Here is a 21,421-nt window from a genome sequence, read left to right on the forward strand (position 1 = left end):
CCAACAAATTATTGCGTATACGTAGGGATGACCACGGTTCGGTTTGAACTGAACCCGACACTAAAGCAATCGAATTAAAAGTTTCCGGTTATGATTCAGATTTAAAACCCAATATTTAGATGTCAATTTATTAAAATTATGTATAAAAAATTTGAATCTTGAACCGTAAACCGGCGGTTCCGGATCCGGTTCGCGATTTTGAACTGTCTTTATTTTAAAATTTTAATTTTTATTTTAAAATAGTCTAAATTCAACAATAAATGTATTTTTTTCAGTTCGGAACATGAACCGTCCGTTCCGGTTCACGATTTTAATAAACTCTAAATATCGGGTTTCGATTCTAAATTGTAATTGGAATATTTCGGTTTGGTTGCTTTAGTGTTTGTTTGGTTTGAACCAAATTATGATAATAATTTGTTATAGAAAAAAAATAAATGAAATATTTATTTTAAGGGTAAATATGTCCATTTAACATTTCAGGGGGAAAAATAGCCACTTCAATAATTCAGGGGGAAAAAATGCTATAGGTATATAACTCAGGGGGAAAAAGTGCTATTTTCCCTAAAAATAATATAGCAAGTATGAATGAGATTGTATTTGATTTATTTTTGTTTTATTTTGCAACAAAGTTTCCATTTATGCACATGAAAATATAGAAAAAAAAAACTAGTTCAATTATTGTAATTTAAATACAGGATTTAAAAAAGAGTTAATTAGAACGGAAGTCCCATGTCTTTGGTGACAATTTTAAATTTAGTCATAGATTATTATTTTTTTCATTTAACACTCAGACTATCATATTTTGAACTCTTATGTTCCTTTTGATGACTTTTACTGTAAAATCCTATTTTAGACAATGATATTTTTATCCCTTCAATTTTTTTCTTTAAATTTTTTCAATGAGTATATATATTATAGCGGATGTCCCTTGTCTTTGATGACATTTTCAAATTTATTTTTAGACAATCATTTTTTATAAAAGGATTCACATGAGATCATGTTCTTAGAAAAAAAAAAATAAAATCAATTCGAGCCGTTCATCTGAACAATTTAACAAATTTAATGGAATTTGAGAAAAGAACACGATGATATTCTAGTAATTTTAGTCAACTTTAAAAGTGTAATTTTTAACATTACATTGTGTAATTTTTAATAATATAGAGTGCATTTTTTGATAAATCATACAATCTAAACCAAAAAACTACATCCTAAGCCTAAATTGTGAACTATATGCAATAAAAATTAACCCCTAAATCGAACTAAAAAAAAGAAAAAACTAATTCATAAATTATAAAAGATCACTCTAAGTGCGCTACACTTTCAAACTGGTCAAAATGCACGATATAGGGGTCGTTTACTTCGTTTTTCTGTTTTTCCATTTTCAGTTTTTCATTTTTCCATTTCTCCAGTTTTCTTTCTCTATTCTTCCAGTTTTCCAATTTTCCAATTTTCATTCCCATTTCTCTAATTTTCTGATTTTATTAAATATGATCATCCCATATAGCATTTTTACATTTCTACAATAATAATAATAATAATAATAATAATAATAATAATAATAATAATAATAAATATGTGTGCATAAGAATGAGAAAAAAGGAAAAAATGGAATAATAATAATAATAATAATAATAATAATAATAATAATTATAATAATAATAATAATAATAATAATAATAATAACTACTGGGCAAACAAAAACGGAAGCATAATTGGGCAAATAAAAATTGAAGCGTAATTGGGCAAACAAAAATTGAAGCAAAGGCTTTGCACATAGCAGGACTCAAACTGGCGACCTTTGCTCCAAGTGCACTGTTCACCCGTATCTCTTCCTATCCCTCCATTTGGAGAGATCCAAATTTCTTTTCTCCAAAATTGTACATGAAGTAGAAAAATGGAGATGGAATAAGGATTTGGAAAGAGAATTTTGGTAAACAAGTTTTCCATTTTCCATTCTTCCACCCCTCCAATTCTCTGTTTTTCCATAAAATCCTCCATTTTTCCATTTTGGTAAACGACCCCATAATGTTGCAAAGTGCACAGTATAAATTTAAAAAATGCAGGGTGTGTTTGGTTCGAAATGGGAATCGAAATTGAAATGAGAATCAAATACTTGGTAATGGTAATGAGTTTTGCCGTTTTGGTGAAAGTATTTTGCATGTTTGGTAGTATGGTGAAATTGGAATGATTACCAATATTGTTGTTTGTTTATGTATGATCCTATAATGGGAACAAATGTTTTAAAAGTACAGGAACAAAATATCAAGACATTTTATTCAAAGATAAAGGCATCCAAAGCACCAATATGAACAAAAAATAAATAAAAATAAAAATCCAAAAGCACTAATCCAAACTTAAAAATAAAATTACCAATTAGGATGGGAATAATAGAATGAAACCTATATTTTATTAGGGAATGAGTTTTATAATTAAGAGGGTAATCAAAACTCATATAATGTTCTATAAACCTGTCAACCAAATAATAACAATCACTTTAATTCTCATTCCTGATAGCTAAACCTATGAACCAAACACACCCGCAATTTTAAAGCTACAAAAAATTATCAAAATGCCAATACATTTTTTTCTTCCATCATTGATCTAGAACCATTAGATTTGACCAAATAAACAACTAAGATTGATTCTTAATTTTTATCATGTAAAAACAAGTTCTCATATGATCATTTTCATATATATAAGAAAGTATAATAAGAATTCTCATATTAAGTATGTCTCACTTAAATATTGTAAATTTAATTTAAAATTTTCATTAATAATTTTACTACATTTGAATGAGTTGAGAATTGAATTTGTTATCTCTTTTAAAATCACAAGGGATATGATATATAATATTCTTATGGAGCATTTAATTCAAATTATACAGGGTTTAGGTTAATGCACGTGTGTTATAATATTGTTAAGTTTACATTAAATGATGTGATTATTATTGATAATGTGGCATTATGTCTTTTAAAGCACAAATGAGGTAATGTGACATTATTGTCTCATGGTGGGTGACATGTTTCATAAAAAATGAAAAATCCATACCGCCATGTAGTTTATGTTCATTGCCAAAAGAAAAAAAAAACTACAAATTAAAATTTAATTTACAAAATTTGCTAAGGTAGTTTTAAATAATAAATAATTCAGATAATTAAAAAATTATATATAGATAGCTAAATAGCTAATAGTAATGGGTTATTCTGACATAACATGTAACTTAAAACCATACAAGTTAATATTAAATCCATATATTACTAACCAAATAGAAATTAAACACATTCACAATAATATGCACAAAATAACATGTTAGTTTAATCATAACAAAATTCATATAAAATGAAAATATATATTCTATTAAAATAGAATAAAAAATTCAAATTCGAAATAGATAGGTCAAATTTAGATACAATTGAATTCTTATATTCAATTTAATATGTTCATATTATAGATGTTTTTAAATTTTATTTTTTTTATTTGTTTTGTATTTCTATTCAAAAATTTATTTGATTCGAATTTTAGATATATATTTTAAAGTTTTATATTTAAATTACGGTAATGATTCGTAGTTATACTAATTTAGGCCCAAAATAATGGTAATAATTATGTTTATAATATAGTAATGACTTGTCCTCAAAATATATGAAAATAATTAAAATTATAATAACGAATGAATTATGTTCAAAATAATAGTGACGGTTCATAAATAATAGTGACGGTTCATAATTGTAATGATTTATATTCAAGTATAATTTGATTTTATCAAATTTAAATCATGTTTTCAAAAAAATCAAATTTAAATCTGTGTTAATTTATTACCTATAATAATTTAATTTTTTCAAATTCAACAATGTAATAGTTTTTGAATATTAATTAGAGACTCTATAAATTGGTAAAGTTTTGAATAGTGCTTATCTTTTTTCCCGCGATGTCCGTTTACATTTTGCCGTAAGTAATAGCACAAACTATTCATTGTGCTCTCACTTAAAAATAAAATAAAAATTGTTAGAATAATAACTATAATTCCAAAAAAAATATTTATTTGACTCGAAGGGTAGAACCATCGAGCAACAACATGAATACCATTAGTAGTAATTATTCATATATGATAGACAAAAGATCTTTATGCACATTAATATTATATTAAAATATTTTTAGATGTTTTGTTATCAATTTTCTAATAAAAGTTGGATCAACATCAATAACTTGGAATTATCTTTTAGGTATTTTATCAAAATTGTTATAAACGTGAATAAGTAATGTTAAGCATATTGCAAAGATATTTTACACAAAATAAGTATTTATAAATTATAAATATTTTTGTGTCTAATAATTTATCTTGTATTGACACGAGAGATACTAACGAAATATTACAAATTAACATTAATTTATCTATGAGCTTTGATGCATATATTTTTGTATTTTTATAAATTCTAAACTTTTAATAAGCTCATAACCATTACTATTTAATTGTCTTTAATGTACTAACATAATGTTCTTGTTTCTTCAAGTTTAGGTCCGATTGATAACTTATCTAATTATTCTGTCACCAGTCACCCTATTTTCTCTCAAAGTGTGAATGTAACAGAGTTAACTTATAAATAATAACAGCCAAATTCACCGCTCAAGAGTATAATTTTGATCTTTAAATAACACTAACACATATCAAACTCAAAATCAAGAAATTCACGATCAAAATGACAAGATGGTCGAGGCCATGCATAGTCGAAAATAGCCATCAACTATGTGTAAATGCTATAAGGGCATTCCTAAGAAAGATTTTTACATGATTTTTAGAATAGTAAAAATTAAATATTTAAATTTTAACAAATGTGGTGATTGTTTTTTAGGGTCATTTTTTCTCCTGCTAAATTGTTTTTTTCTGGGTCCCTCTTGAGAGAAAAGGGGAAAAGTAGGGAAATAATAGCGTGTGTGGCGCAAAATTTGCGTCCAGTAGGCGCGTGCTATCCGGGCACGTAATGGGCTCCTTTTTATTTTTTTTTAAATTTTTTTATCAAATTCTTTTTTTCTTTTTCTTCCATTTTTTTCTCCATCTTCTCTCTCCTAGTAGGCACCTTAAAAATCACAAAAAAAAAAAAAAAATTCGTTATTGAGGATGCTTTAGTTTAATTTTGCACAATTTTTTAAAAGTGACATATAAAAAAAGATAAAAATGGGAGAGAAAAAGAAAAGGGAAAAAAATATATCCTGACATTTAAAAAAAAAAACAAAAAGTTAATTTTAGTGAGAGTGACCGCCGACTAGTAGCCACTTTGACGCGTCCTAACGGGCACATATTTTGACAGCCACTCTGACGCATCCCAACAGGCGCATGAAAGACACGTGTCCGCTGGAACGCAAAATTGCGCCTAAACACGATATTCCACGATGTTCTTTTTCCTCTTGCAAAAAGAAAATTTGACTTAAAATCATTGCTCCCGTCAATCAAAAATCATTTTCAAATTTTGCTAGTGTTCCAAAAATCATGCAAATGGATTAGTATGATTGCTCTAACCAAAGACTGGCCTCGTCACTGCGACTGATGACAGGCGATCAAAGTCTTGCTGAGCACCCTAACAGGTTACATAATTGTGACTAAAAATAAAATTTGCGCTTTATAAAAGGTTGAATTTCATCGTCGTGTAACACATAAAAATTGATTCTTTTTCAAAGATCGCCTAGTCTTTAACCCAAGTCTCAAAATGAATGCTACTTCTTTCTTCTAATTTTGCTAGTGTTCCAAAAATCATGCAAATGGATTAGTATGATTGCTCTAACCAAAGACTGGCCTCGTCACTGCGACTGATGACAGGCGATCAAAGTCTTGCTGAGCACCCTGACAGGTTACATAATTGTGACTAAAAATAAAATTTGCGCTTTATAAAAGGTTGAATTTCATCGTCGTGTAACACATAAAAATTGATTCTTTTTCAAAGATCGCCTAGTCTTTAACCCAAGTCTCAAAATGAATGCTACTTCTTTCTTCTCCCTGAAGGTTGAATCCCAATTCCAACAATACTCATATCTCGGCCCGTCGAAGTATTTGAAAAAATGTAAATCACAGTGACTCAATAACTCAACAAACAGAGCCAAATACCGATGCGAAAAACGAATCTGCCCATTTTGAAAATTATCTGCCAACTTTGTACATAATCCCCACTCTACCGCTGTCAAAATTCAAACCTTGATCTCTTCTCTCAAGATTGACTTCTATTCATAGACTTCAACACATACACAAACAACGTTTACACTTGTTATCTTATACAATATAAAATGGTCCACTTCATGCATTTTATTAACATCTTAAACTTAGCCAACTTAACAAAACTTTCATCACAAATATATTTGTTGCTTATATCTTGTATTTTTAGTTTTAGTAATTTTTCGGGGACACTAATCCAAGTTCATATGAAATAGAATATCATTATTACTATAATTGGGTATAAAAGAACTCATGAATAGAAGTATCATCATACCTCATCAGCAACATATTTTCAGTCTGCTATATTTAGTATTTATTCCCTATTAAAATTCCCGGGTGGCTTTACCGCGATAGCAGAGTACCGCGATAGCAGAGACACAAGAGACTCGGCGTTGCTGATGGGAGGACTACACGTGAAATTTTGACACACGAGTGCAACGCTCTTGTCAGCAGCGGAATTGCTTTTCGCCATTGAGGCAATATTAGCATTCATGTCCACCCAGAATCCCATCTCTTCTACATCAGAAGGGTCGATGTGAATTACCTGTTATCATATATTGCAGCAGTGAGTAGGTAGAAAGTGGTCGGATTAAAAAACCAAGAGACTCACCGTCTTGTTGGGATCATAAGCGGCATGAGCAGCAGCGATCAGGTCTTCAAAGTCGTCGCAACCCTTTGGCCCGAGAATGACTACCTGCTTCCTTGAAGGAGCAGCAAGCATGTCAGCCGCCAAACACATCAAAGGCAATGCTAGAGCTGTGCCTTCCAATCTCTTCTCGAAAACTGCCTGCAGAAAATTCGCAACCAATTTAGTCTGCAGAGAATGGTTACAAAACAAATTCAAACTGTTAAGAGTCCCACATTGAAAATATAAGAGAGAAGATATGGTTTATAAGGTCATGGTTAGACTAGCCTAATGGCAAATTATTGTGTGGCCATGGTTCACACAATGTTGTATGGACTATAACAAAAAGTACATTTTTAATATACTAAATGTACATTATTTTTGTATTGAATGTACATTATATAATATAATGTACACTCAGTACACAAATAATGTACATCCCCTGAATGCAATGTACATTATTTTTGTACTGAATGTACATTATTTTTATACTGAATGTACATTATTGTACAGTATACAAAATATGGTCCACACAATAATGATTGCTAGCTAATTGATTAGATTCAATCTTTTAGTCTGGTTTAGCCCAGGTGCATTATAGCCCAATTGAGTACCTTGGCTCAATCTTAGATTATAAGATAGACAAACCAGGAAAGAACAGCCTACCAAAACATGCTGGGCAGTGTCTCTGTAATGCTCAGATTTCCCACCTGCAACCATGGAGGCCAATCTCACAAGATTGATTACCGAAATGGAATTTCCCGATGGCTCAGCTCCATCGTAGTCTTCTTTCACACGAAGCAGAACAGAAGGATCTTCTCCAGGGGTATTAAAATAACCTCCTCCCTCTTTATCAAGGAAGAGCTCATCCTGAAATAAACTGCTTTAGTGATACTCGGAAAGAATTAGGTAAGAATAATGTCAACGGATTTTGTACCTGCATGTCCTGTAGTTCAAGTGCCCAGCTCAGCCAAAAGATTGAACCACCAAACTCATAGAGATCAAGCAGACCCGATATTAAAAAAGCATAGTCATCTAAAAACCCAGGTGCTTTAGATGGTCCATTACGGAAGCTGTGCTGCAATCTGCGTGTTTGCTGATTATAAAGTTTTTTCCTAATAAATAATGCAGCCTTCTCAGCCACCTCCATGTACTCCTTGGGCTGGCCATGATTGATTAAGTAGATAATAATGTCTTATTATTTGCCATAAAATCTAAGTCATTAGGCTACACTACTTCTATGCCATATAAATAGCACCTCTCAAAGTTTGAGAAGATTGTCTAAATTTGACATACCAAACTCAACTGCACAGAAAATGCATAGATTTCCATACAATTCAAGTTTATATTATTTCCGTAATCACTAAAATATACAAGTTAAAATAAATATGCATACTGTGTTGTCAGTTTTCATGGGAATGATATCCGACTCATCATGTGTGACTGTGTATAGTTGTACTTAGTTTGAGATTATCACAACACCGAAGAATTTGACACAATTTTAGTACACTAATTGAGAGTGGTATGATATGATCCAAAGTGTGAAATTAGCTAAATGCCAAAGCAAATAACTATAGTACCCGTCACATTTTACACCTAATGTCTATGATGATCAAACTAACTCTTTTCTATTGACATATTTTATTTAATATTTTTCTTATAAATTTTAAATTTAGCCTTTTGTGTTTAATAATAGAACATTTATACTTGGTTTCTGAACGTATACACTTTATTCAAATACTAGATTAATTAATTAAAAAACTGATTTGCAAACTGAATGAGAGTATGAGACACATAAATGGAATGGAGGGAATAAATGAATAATAGAGAGATGCAAAGGTAAACCTCTAATTATATACCTATATAGCATCTCACAACGATGAAACAATGTCAAATCGAGCATTTCAACACCTCACAAATTACGATAGCATCTTATTTTGGAACAATCATGCACACAAAAGTAATCTATTTGACAAGTCAAAACAAAATTTATAGCTCTTACTTGGGTCCCAACAACAGGGAAGTAGAAGTTTGTTCCTTCAGGTTCCCCCTTCAAAATCTTAGATGCTCTAGCAAAAGACGAGATCACAAGTCCATTCCATGATACAATGACCTAAAAGAACAGATTCGTTAATACACAGGAAAAAGAAACCAACTGCAATTTTCATGAGAAACATAAGGCCGAGCATTTACCTTATCATCCAAGTGTGGGCGAGGACGTCTAGCTCTCACCTCGAAGAGTTTTCTTCTATTTGATCCCAATGAATCTAGATATCTCTCCACAGGCAGACCATGTTTTGATGCCATTGCCGAAGTGGCATTTCTCTCTATTAGCACATTTTTACCCTTAAATTCACCATGAGGATCACTCATCCTTGATAGGTCACAGTTACCAGAAGGTTTTATGTAGTAATGATCCATAACAATAGTCGCATCCTCTCCAACTACGTGTTCAACCTTAATGATAAATAAATAAACAGGTTGAGGAACTGAGGAAAGGTAAGAAATGCATACAACTAGGGCATTGGCTACTAATCAATTGACAATTCTTGTAGACGGTCTCATATGTGCTTATGTGCATAAACAAATACTCCCTACGTCCCATTTTATGTGTCTAGTTCGGTTAACGAGGCTTGACTGAAGTTATTTTTAATTCAATTTTTCATAATATTAAGTTTAGTATTAGTATATGTTAAACAATAAACTCAACTGTATATTTCTATATGTTCTGTGTGTCAATGTACAAGGAGGTATAGAGCTATTTATATTAGACAAGAACTAATCCTAGCCATAGGTTTCAAATACCTAAAACTAAGGCTAAGAGAGATCCTCTCAACTAACACCCTATTTCTCTAACACTCCCCCTCAAGTTGGAGCATCCAACTTGTTACATATGTATCACATGAACCATAGGACTCCACACCTAGACTCATAAGCCCAAGTCTTGAACCACTCAAACAACCTTCGAACCACGCTGTGCCAAACCAGTCCACAACGCACCTTGTCGCATCAACAATGCTTCTACGGAGCCAACAAAAGCTAGGCCAATCACCACAGCGCCGCACCTGCCTCTCACTCCCCACACCCTTATCACCGCTGCCTAACACCACAGCGTACCTGCCTCACACCCCACAAACCCTTAGCGCTGCTAGACCACAGTGCACCTGTCCCTCTCACCATGCACCCTTATCAACGCTGCCTAACACTACAGCGTTTCCTTGGTGCATGTACGTAAACTGTTCACTCTGAATCACTCTTCAGCCGTCGGCCTCCCCCGCGGCATATGCCAGGTCCGCCCCACTCCTGGCACCTGTGCTGCCCACTCCTGCAACACCCCTGTTTACGCACACTGAACAAGCTGCACTTGACTCAACTCAGACCCTAGAATTGCTCCCATACCAAGTTAACTTAAAGCGACAAACTATGATAAACAAAATACAAAGCTCAAGACTTATTAATACGAATACGATAAACAAAAGAAAACTACTGCCTAATTATTCCTCAGCTTCGTGGACCTCAGACCACCCAGCTTCATGGACCTCCCCTATCACCTCTCTTGGCTGTCTCTCTTTCTCGGCTGACACCAAACTGGTGAACAAACAGATCCTCGCTGCTGTCGTCGGAGGTTATGAACCCAAACCCCTCACTGAACCACTCGACGCAGCCCTCCATCCTCTGCTCACTCTCCTCAGCCATAATAAACAAAACAGACCAATCCGAAAACGCAGCAGTCCAAAAATGCAGCAGTCCACAACGCAGCAGTCCAACACGTAGCAGTCCAAAACGCAGTAGCCCTTCGCAACACCGGAGTACACCACCACTGCAGACGCGTTGGGTGTTCAGAGACGAGCCCAACGGTACCGGCCGCGACCGGAGAAGACGCCGGAGAACTGCCCACGCACCGGCGTGTGGCGTCGGAACCCTAGGACTGCGCCGGCGCGTGAGGACTCCGGTGGCTGCTCCGCCTCTCCCGCCGGCGTCGCCTCCTCTTTCTGACCAACACCCACTACCCAGTCACCTCAAGGTTCTGATACCATGTTAAACAATAAACTCAACTGTATATTTCTATATGTTCTGTGTGTCAATGTACAAGGAGGTATAGAGCTATTTATATTAGACAAGAACTAATCCTAGCCATAGGTTTCAAATACCTAAAACTAAGGCTAAGAGAGATCCTCTCAACTAACACCCTATTTCTCTAACAGTATACAAAATTTATATATTTAGAAACTACACTAAAAGTACTATTAAACACACACACAAAAAAAAAAATCAAATTTAAAAATAAGTAAAAAATAATAAAGAAAATAAACAAAGAAGAGAGAGTTAGTTTGACCAATGAATAGTAAGTAGGACAGATAAAATGGGACAGGGGGAGTACCTATTACTTAGTTTTGGAGACCTTATTAGATGCATGCATGCTTTTAATGGTGAGGAAAAGATGTTTCTTGAACTGCCATTGAATGCTATAATTTGAATTGCAGCAGAAATTAGTACAAACCTCAGAGCTACTCCAGACATAGAATGCACCCTCCTTTTTCCTAGATGCATCTTCGGATTCTAAACTATCTGCATCCTCAGCTGAAAATATTTCACCAGTGGGACCAATCATGTCTCTCCTCAAGTAATCAAGAATATCACGGCATGCACTGGAATAGAAAACATCTTTTGTGATGCAGAAAGCATTAAGATATGCATTAGCGAGCTGCCCTTGGTCATACAACATTTTCTCAAAATGTGGCACTGCAGGAAGGAAGAAATCTCTGTAAATGTTAGCAGTTAACAGTACTGTATAATAACTACAATTTACAAGGTGTCCTAACCATGCCAGCATTCATCGACACTATATCTGTGAAAACCACCTCCTACATGATCATGAATACCCCCCTTTGACATGCACTCTAATGTGTGCATCACCATTTTTTGTACTTTCATGGCTTCATCAGATTTTCCTTCCCCTTCCAGCATCTTTGAGTGATAGAGCATTAACTCGATCTCAACTGGTCTGGGGAATTTTGGAGCTGAACCAAAACCTCCATACTTTGGGTCATAGTTTTCAGCCAACTACAACAAAAACATAGAAAATTTAATATGCAAATATGATTGCATTTCCCTTCTAAATATCAGGAAGAGAAATGGAAGAAATGGGAATATGAATACAAAAATAATTGTATGGACCGTACCACGGAAAAAATGGTCCAAGAGAAGTATTTGGCTATTACAGAATACAGATTAGCTCGGAAGTTTTTGTTTTTTGTTTTTTTTTTTTTTCTAAAAATTAGTCCACAATACATTAAGTTGGTGGGTTTTATTTGTTTATAAAGTTCAAGCTCAAGAGTGCAGTTACCTTCCTGCTTTGTGATTACTTTTGCCTTTCTTCATTTTGTTGGTTATGGTTTTTAATGCAGGCCATGGCTTCAATAACAATTCCAACAAAGGTGGAGAATGACTTCTTAAGAATACAAAGAAACAGAACAGACCAGGAAAAAAAAACATTTTCAAGACATGTAACCTGATTAGCACACTGGCGCACAGCTTTTTGTGGAAGCCCATCTGATATTTTATTGGACCTTGCACTAGAAGACAAGGCTTCTGATAATTGCTCAATGGCAAAAGCCCCACTCTGTACAAGCGCATCTCTCTTAGTGTCCCAGGCTTCCTTCACTTTCCTGGAAAAGAATCAATCAACCTGTGTATGTGATATCCAAATTAACTTGCCCCAATCAGATTTTAACACACATATCAACACCAAAAGTATTTCTCTGTGACCAAGAGTCTTCCAACGCAAGGGCTCCTCACCTAAGTATAGTCTTAAACCCAGGTCTTCCATAAGCATCATCAGGAGGAAAATAAGTCCCGCCCATCAAAGGCTTCAAGTCAGGTGAAAGGAAGACACTCAGTGGCCAGCCACCACCACCATATAAAGCCGACACATATGTCATGTAAACCTGAGGAGATAAAACATCAACTACCAAGCCAATTTTGACAGTTTAATTTGAAAGACCATCTACAACATGATGTTAAATCTACAATGACTTCCATGACCTTGAAATCTATATCTTCTCAAACCAGCAATAGAATTGTATATCTTCTATAAAGCCCAAAGTTAGAAACTGATAATAACATTTTGGCTAGGTTGTGGGTAATTAAAGTCCCTCAGATTATGTCATGTCTCTTGTGGCAACAAGAGTTAGCGATTTCTATGTACCTTCAACTTATTCATCTTCTGAAGACAAAAGTCAAATTTAAAACCCTCAACTCCATTAGTTTGAGGAGTGCATTCCACAAACTATTTGTTTCCACTATTTAAAGTCTACTATCTTTATTAAGTATCTTAATGACATAACCATCATTGGTTTCTTCCCACAGGGGAACTCCAGAGCATTCTGATATTTCCCATTTTGCAGATCCTATTTAGAATCAAAACCCTGTCTGCATTCCCTATTCAGCAACAAGCTCATAAGCTTGCAAAAGAATAATGTATTTTCATTAAACTTCTAACCTTGTCCACATCAGGACGTTCTTCACGATCCACCTGTTAGAAAGACATTTAGTGAAATTCATAAGATTCATTTTCTCATTTGCCCAAAATTCTTGATGAAAATATGAAGCAGCTCATAATACAGCTACCTTGATACTAACGAACCAATCATTCAGCAAACGTGCAACTTCTTCATTCTCGAAAGATTCAACTTCCATCACATGGCACCTTATCAATGAATCAATCCCATTAGTGTCAACTCGTCAGCTATTTTAAGCAGGCATCAATTCACAATAACAAAGGGTCAAAATCTTACCAATGACAAGTGCTGTACCCAACTTCAAAGATCAACATCAACCCAGGATTCACATGAAATTATGAAAATAATTCTTAATCTATTCAAACTGATAAACATTCCTTATCCCACTGAATAGGAGAAAATGAAACATTCCTGAATTGGAAAAATTAACTCACTCGATAAAAAGATTGGCACATCTCTTTTGCGAGCATCAGCAAAAGCCTCCTCACCCCATGGATACCAATCCACCTTTCAAAATTTTTTTTTTTTTTAAGTATACATGTGCACACACACACTATGGATATCCCATAACTTAAAAATAAAAATGTTAATAAAAATCACAAGTTCATTGAAAACAAAATTTCCTAGTCAATTTTGTGGGCAAATATGCATACCGGGTTATGAGCGTGCTGGAGTAGATAAGGACTGTGCTCCGAGGCAAGACGATTGGTATGCTTATGCTTCTTCGTCCGCTGCGAAGACTGCTCTGCCATAGCTAAAACTCTCACCGAGTGTATGGGTCTTCGAAGACAACGATGTTGGAAAAAAACACCCAAAAACGAAGAACTGTTCTTCTTGGTTGAGTGGGTAGTAGATGAATAATAGCAGTGTGTTGTTAGTGAGTTGAGAGCATGTAAGAAGCGGTGGCGAGTTGAGGAACACAAAAGCAGTGTTCTGAGCATAGAAATGTCGAGAGAAAAAGAGATTTGGGAGTTTATTATAAGGGAGATGTGGGGTTGGAGCGAGAGAAGGTTGGAGAAGAGCAGGTAATTTCCAGTCCATTTGTGCCCGCTACAAGGATCGACTACTGAGTACTGATCATCACAGTGGTGACCACGTGGACCTAATCCTGCTAGCCATGTGGTCATAACTCATAATCTGAGCTCAGCCCGGGCAATTTTTTTATTTTTTATTTTTGAGAAAATGGCGAGTTTGGTCCCGAGTTATAATGGTAGTGAACGAGTGACGATTCAGTCCCTGAGTTATTACCGTATCAATTTTTAGTCCTTCAGTTATGAGCGAAGTGGCACATTTGGTTCCCGATCATTAAAATTGAAGGAAAAATTAAAAAATATTTAAAATTTTAGGGGTAAAGTATGAAATTCACATTTATTCACTTTCTTATATTGAAACCACTGTTGCAACATTATTTTCAACTTCCTACCATTCTATTTTAACGTTCTTCAATTATAAAAGCAATTCAATAATCTTCGTATGACTTGTTAGTAACATGAGTATCGTATAAGGAACATGTAATTCAATACAAACAAGAAAACACTTGATCTTTGTCTTCAAGCATGTAAAACACACCATCCTTTTACATACTAAAAATCTCAAATAGTTATTTCGTTGGTGAATTTTTCATAAAAGCAACCTGATAAATTTGACATCATTTTATATCTCAACAATGCTGGTTTGATTTACTTTGTTGCTTAGTAAAGAAAATTGAAAATTGAAAATTGATAGGATAGTGTGTTTCACACGTCTGATGACAATGATCAAGTGTAGCTTTGTTTGTGCAAAGTCTTAAGTTTGTTATACTAGAGCTAGGTTCCTAACCAGTCATACTAAAGTTATTGAAATGCTTTTAGAATTGAACAATCTTGAAATAAAAGGGCTAAAAAGTGAAAAATAATGTTGTGAAAGTGATTTTGATATAAGAAAGAGAATAAAATGTTAATTTCCTACTTTAGTCCCTCAGTTATGAACAAAGTGGCGCATTTAATCCCCGACGGTTAAAACTGACGAAATTTCTTAATTTCCTACTTTACCCATTAAATTTTAAAGAGTAAATACCCAAAATGGTCCCTCGACTATAGCTAAATTCACAAATTGGTCATCGACTTTCAATTTCAACCAATTAAGTCCTTAACTTTGTAATTTTAACACAATTTGGTCCTCTGTCTATTTGACCATTTGTTGACTGTGATTTTTGAGGATATATATGTAATTTCATGGTCCATCGTTGGTTTTTTAAGGTTCCGGTTGTATTTCCAGACCGCGCTGTTACATTCGAATACACTGCCGAAAGCAATCTACCAAATCCGGTTGCCTTTCTTCATCCTCCCATTTGGATTCAATGTAGTAGAGTTCGTACCAGAGCGAAGAAGACGACGTGTTTCCGAACCGGTGCAACGTCATCCTGGAGGCCTCCACGTGCTCCGACGAGAGCTGAAGGTTTTTCTGGAGATCGTCGATCGATCAACAAACGGTCAAATAGATGGAGGACCAAATCGTGTCAAAATTACAAAGTTAAGGACTTAATTGGTTGAAATTGAAAGTCAAGGACCAATTTGTGAATTTAGCTATATTCAAGGGACCATTTTGAGTATTTACTCAATTTTAAATATTTTTAATTTTTTTTGTCAATTTTAACGGTCGGAGACCAAATACCCCACTTCGTTCATAACTAAATAACTAATGGACTAAAAATAAAAACAGTTATAACTCAGGACTGAGTCGGAATTTGAATATAACTCAAGGACCAAAGATACAATTTTTATTTATTTATTTATTTATTTTTTAAAATTGGGATTTTGGGAAGCTCAGGTGTACAGTTACACATCGAACCTTGGCAGCAGCATCTCAGCCCCGTTTTTTCCCCTTTGCTTGGGCCATCGTCCCCAACTCCCATCTCCGGCCACCCTATCCAGCTTCCTTTCGTCCCAACAAAATTTTCAACCCAACGGATTTTCCGAAATCTTCTTTAGGCTCTTGTCCAACTCCCGATCGGAAGGTATATAATCATCTAGTTCTCTTTTTGCATATATCAAACCCTATCTGAGTTTCTAGGGTTCCATTTTTTTTTTCTTTCATCTTTAGTTTCTGAAATGCTATTTTGATGCTAATTTTTTTATGCATATTTGTTGGTGTGTGCATTCTCATTTTTAAAAACGCCATTTAAAAACTATTGTTGATCTTTGGTGTGTTGGTGAAATATCTGGTCTGTATGAGGCTGTGCTCCTTTTGAGGTTCGAAACTGTTGCTGCAGAACCTCATTTCTCCAGTTCAAAACTGCAGCAGCGGTGCAGAACCTCATATTTGAGGTTCTGCACTGGTTCAATGTTAGAAATGTGGTTCTGCACTTTGTTTAGAAATGATTTTCGAGTGCAGCATGCTTTGAATCTCAGAAACATGAATATCATTATACAACTTTGTAAACATTGTACTCATATGTGAACATTACATTTTAATTATGTGAACATATATCGTAAATTTATAAATACAATTGAAAACATGTGAAAATCTGTTTATCTTCTTATTTGGGTCAAAATAAATATATTTATTCAAAACTAATATTAACATTTCTTGTTTGAACATCTATGATAATTTTTATATGGTCATTGTTTAAAAATTAAAATTAGACAAACATTGAATTACTACACGCGGATATAACAATGATACATGTGCCGTTGTATCATTTCTATATGAACATTTGTGCATATTATGTCAAGAAATCAAGGATGCCTTACTCTTGCTTGTCAGCTCCAAGAATGTTGAGTGCATGAAATATTGTCTTCACATTGGTTATGATATATGCTACAACGAAAAGTAAAAGGGAAAAATATCTCAGGAAAGCAGATTCATAAACCTTAGGATCTAGTCAAACTTAACATTTCAACTATAAATATGGGGTTAGTTGCATTTCTTTCTTGTTTCCTTTTTTCCATTTTCTTAGACAGTGGCTTTCTTCAATTTAGTTTTACCCATAATAAACAGGTAAAAAATTATTCCACAATTTATTAATGATTTCTTATTTTTTGATTTCCATAATTCTATTCAATTGTTCCTGATTTGTAGGTTTCTAAAGTTGTATTGTACAATTTGCTGATTTGTAAAATTTTATGATTTATTAGATACAGAGTATATATACAAATGAATGTATATATATCTGCTTGTAATTGGGTTTTAGGCCTTCTGATTTATATTTTGTGCCTGAGCTTGTGTTTTTCTCAGAATTGATGTGCAATTAAATTGATAATTTAATTTGTTTTGTTTATTTATAATTGAATTGGCATCTTTGAAAGTTGTTTCATGTTTTTCTTGAATATTTAGTGTTTGTTGTTTTGATTTTTGAATTTAATAATTTGGGCTTTGTTTTCTTTCAGACATTTGGTATTATCGTCCAGAGATGTTAGAGCAGTTATTTATTTTCACTAGAGGGGGGTTGATCCTCTGGACCTACAAAGAGCTTGGAAATGCTCTTAAAGGTTCTCCAATTGACATCTTGATTCGGTCTTGTCTCTTGGAAGAACGATCAGGTTCTACGTACTATAATTATGATGTGCCAGGAGCTGCTTATACTCTTAAGTGGACATTTCACAATGAACTTGGACTCATATTTGTTGCTGTTTATCAGAGGATTCTCCATCTTTTGTATGTTGATGATCTACTAACAATGGTTAAGCAAGAGTTCTCAAAGATATATGATCCCAAAAGGACCTTGTACAATGACTTTGATGATATTTTTCAACAGCTTAGGAAGGAGGCAGAGGCACGTGTTGAGGAAATGAAGAAAACAAAGCAGGCGGGGAAGCCTATGAAGAATCCTCTTGTAAAGAAGCAAGGGCAAGTTCAGAGGGGCATGTTTGATGGAGGTAATAAAAAAAGTGAATCAGAAGATGATGGTGGAGAGGAGGACAAGATTAAAAACCGCTCACTAGAAAATGGTGATTCTAATTGTAGATTTGAGAATGAGGAATTGCCTGCAAAGGGGAGTGATAAGGTTAAAGAGGATGTTAGCTCTAAAACTGGGGCATTTGATGTAAATAAGTTACATAAACTTAGGTCTAAAGGTGGAAAGAAAACTGACACTGTTGTTAAAAAAGGTTCTAAGGCAGAGCCAAAGAAAATAATGAAAAAGAATAGAGTCTGGGATGATTCACCTTCACAGCCAAAGTTAGATTTTACTGACCATGTAAATGAGGATGAGGTGCAGAATGTAGCAGCTGTGGCTGTGGATCAAGGTGAGAGTATGATGGACAAAGAGGAAATTATCAATGACAGTGAAAGTGAGGAGGATGAAGAGGAAACTTATAAAGATCGCAAGGTTGATACAAAGAAAAAATGGTGGTTCTCATCCATGTTCCAGAGGTAACTCCCCTACCCCTTCTCTATGAAGAAGTGGGATTTCTCCTCCTGCCTAATTTTATTTTCTTTTAGTTTTTTTGCTTTCCCTATTCTGTTCTCATCATCCCCACATTCTTTTTCTTGTTATTCGGTATTAGTATTGGCTGATTTGAAGTCAATGAATTTCTTGTCTTCCCCCTTGAGAAAACTCTTTAATGATTGGTTTTTTCTATTTGAGGAGGAAAGAGTATTATTCCTGCTTCTGTGGTAACCGATTTTTAGTTCTGTTGATACTCTGTTGTATGGCAACCACAAATATATTAGTAAACAGACTTAGAGAATTGGTGAATGATAATGTATGCAGTAAGGTGAACTCAGAGCCAAGATTTATGAGAACATAGTTTGGATGCAGCCACTATCATCGTTCATATACTTTGTGGGTCATTATTGTGATTATGTTGTTCAATGTTAGGTGCTAATGACTATAAATTTGCCCTTATTTTTTAGCGTACGGATGCATATATCTGTTACTGGTTTGGGTCGTATCCATTTTGAAACTGTTGACACTGATATCATTTTTGACTTGCCCTACCCTTTTTTCCAGTATTGCAGGTAAGGCAAATTTGGAGAAGGCAGACCTGGAACTACCCTTAAAAGCTCTTAAGGACATGCTTATGACCAAGAATGTGGTATGCTATTTCATATAATGCTCTGCCTGTTTTTATTGATCCAAGACCAGGTTTTTGTTCGACAATTTTTTTAAAAATTTCTAGGCTTTTATTAAAGATTTAATGATATTCTTTGTAGGCTGAGGAAATTGCCGAAAAGCTCTGTGAGTCAGTTGCAGCCAACCTTGAGGGTAAAAAGCAAGCCTCCTTTACTAGAATTTCTTCAATAGTAAAGGTAATATGATCATTAACATAGAAGCAGGCTCCAAAAGAATTAACTAGCATATGTTATCTCAATTGCAAGCATATTTTTAATCTTTTGTTTACTTATTGTAACATTCTAATATGAAAGGCTGTGTTCATCAAACCAGGCTGCAATGGAGGAGGCTCTTGTCCGCATATTGACTCCTAAACATTCCATAGACATTTTGAGGGATGTTCACACAGCAAAGGAACAAGGGAAACCATATGTCGTGGTTTTTGTAGGAGTTAATGGAGTTGGGAAATCAACCAATCTTGCAAAGGTTAATTGATGTTTGGTGCTTTATGGTAGTTATATAGAAATATAGAAATGTTCTTCATGTATTTGACAAGCTATTTTGTCTGCTGTATACAGGTTGCTTATTGGCTTCTGCAGCATAAGATCAATGTAATGATGGCTGCTTGTGATACATTCCGATCAGGAGCTGTGGAGCAACTACGAACTCATGCTCGTAGGCTTCAGGTATGTTGTGACATTTAATTTTGTTCTAAGGGCTTTATGCGTTCTGCTAAATCACTTAAAATATGAGAAAATGATTGTGATGCCTAATCTTTGGCATTTATAGATCCCAATATTTGAGAAGGGCTATGAGAAAGACCCTGCAATTGTTGCGAAGGAAGCAATCGAAGAGGCCTCTCGCAATGGTTCTGATGTTGTCCTCGTTGATACAGCTGGTCGAATGCAGGTATTTGGATTTAATTAGAATCTCCCTATCACACCAAACCAACCCCAAAAGAATTCCATTATGTGTGTGTGTGTATATTCAGCATACATACTTACATATACATACACAGTTGGGTGCTTTAAATGCATGGTAGGATGCACTATATCTTCTTGTGTGTGTGGTATGTTCTTAGTCACGAGTATATATTTTGTTTTGCTTCCCGCAGGATAATGAACCATTGATGAGAGCACTATCAAAGCTTATTTATGTCAACACTCCAGATTTAGTCCTGTTTGTTGGTGAGGCACTGGTGGGGAATGATGCCGTTGACCAATTATCAAAATTCAATCAGGTTGGTAGTTCACCCTATATATGTGTGTGTGTATCTTACAGTATAATAGTCTGACACGCATTGTGATTGGTTTTTGTTGTAGAAATTGGGCGATTTATCACCCTCACCAAATCCAAGGTTAATTGATGGAATTCTCCTTACAAAGTTTGACACCATTGATGACAAGGTAGATTATTGTTTCCCTTTTTGGATGGAATGGTTATATAGTGGGGCTTAAATGTGAAATATGTTGATGGTTACATACAGGTGGGAGCGGCACTATCCATGGTTTACATATCTGGGGCACCAGTGATGTTTGTGGGATGTGGGCAGTCCTATACAGACTTGAAGAAGCTCAATGTCAAGTCCATTGTCAAGACCCTGCTCAAGTAGACCCCCTTCTTTCATTGTATCCTGCTTGCTTGCCTGCTACACTTTGGTTTGTTATGTGATATTATGACTTTGAATTTTGCTACAGTCTGCCTTGTCTTTTTGAATTGTCCAAGCGTCATGCTTGTTAGCAAATAGCATGCTTCTTTTCTTTTTCCCCCTTCTTTGGACAAAAGGCCCAATTTTAACATTAAAACTCTCTTTTCTTCCTCAAACATAACCATATTTTTTCTTTCAAATCAGTAAAAAACTTCTATTGGAGATGCTCTTAACAACCATTGTTGCAAAAATAGCGCCGATTAATCGGCGCCTCGGCCTCCTAGGCGCTCTAGGCGGTCCCCAGGCGCCTAGCGATTTTTTCAACATTGCTAACAAGTCTTATCTACCTTTCTTGTACTTTCTTTTGGTGATTCCATCTGATTGTTAGAGT

The 21,421-nt window shown here is 34.6% G+C and overlaps 2 protein-coding genes across 5 annotated transcripts; one reads left to right on the forward strand and one right to left on the reverse strand.

Annotated features, from left to right (window-relative positions):
- Nucleotides 1–6,312: 6,312 nt before the first annotated feature.
- On the reverse strand, nucleotides 6,313–14,400 carry LOC109182875 (spermatogenesis-associated protein 20). Of its 2 annotated transcripts, none has more exons than XM_019333107.1 (15): nucleotides 14,002–14,400; nucleotides 13,783–13,855; nucleotides 13,625–13,646; nucleotides 13,458–13,536; nucleotides 13,330–13,362; nucleotides 12,627–12,775; nucleotides 12,340–12,496; nucleotides 11,651–11,891; nucleotides 11,329–11,570; nucleotides 9,021–9,284; nucleotides 8,830–8,940; nucleotides 7,765–7,989; nucleotides 7,494–7,697; nucleotides 6,813–6,989; nucleotides 6,313–6,746 (listed from the first exon to the last, which is right to left on the reverse strand). In XM_019333107.1, exons 1-15 carry the CDS (start codon nucleotides 14,287–14,289, stop codon nucleotides 6,516–6,518), a joined length of 2,496 nt encoding a protein of 831 aa, XP_019188652.1. In that variant the 5' UTR covers nucleotides 14,290–14,400; the 3' UTR covers nucleotides 6,313–6,515. The 2 variants fall into 2 exon arrangements, with proteins under 2 accessions (XP_019188652.1, XP_019188653.1); XM_019333108.1 differs by having other exon boundaries at nucleotides 6,474–6,746; nucleotides 13,625–13,636; nucleotides 14,002–14,035.
- A 1,780-nt stretch (nucleotides 14,401–16,180) lies between these two features.
- On the forward strand, nucleotides 16,181–21,146 carry LOC109182513 (signal recognition particle receptor subunit alpha-like). 3 transcript variants are annotated; one of them, XM_019332640.1, is made up of 10 exons: nucleotides 16,181–16,336; nucleotides 17,713–18,700; nucleotides 19,281–19,365; nucleotides 19,484–19,579; nucleotides 19,716–19,868; nucleotides 19,961–20,068; nucleotides 20,172–20,291; nucleotides 20,497–20,622; nucleotides 20,705–20,788; nucleotides 20,869–20,994. In XM_019332640.1, exons 2-10 carry the CDS (start codon nucleotides 17,739–17,741, stop codon nucleotides 20,992–20,994), a joined length of 1,860 nt encoding a protein of 619 aa, XP_019188185.1. In that variant the 5' UTR covers nucleotides 16,181–16,336; nucleotides 17,713–17,738. The 3 variants fall into 3 exon arrangements, with proteins under 3 accessions (XP_019188185.1, XP_019188184.1, XP_019188186.1); XM_019332639.1 differs by having other exon boundaries at nucleotides 16,182–16,343; nucleotides 17,716–18,700; XM_019332641.1 differs by lacking the exon at nucleotides 16,181–16,336 and having other exon boundaries at nucleotides 17,739–18,700; nucleotides 20,869–21,146.
- Nucleotides 21,147–21,421: the final 275 nt, after the last annotated feature.

Source organism: Ipomoea nil, unplaced genomic scaffold, assembly GCF_001879475.1.
Source record: "Ipomoea nil cultivar Tokyo-kokei standard unplaced genomic scaffold, Asagao_1.1 scaffold1074, whole genome shotgun sequence".
Classification (NCBI taxonomy): domain Eukaryota; kingdom Viridiplantae; phylum Streptophyta; class Magnoliopsida; order Solanales; family Convolvulaceae; genus Ipomoea; species Ipomoea nil.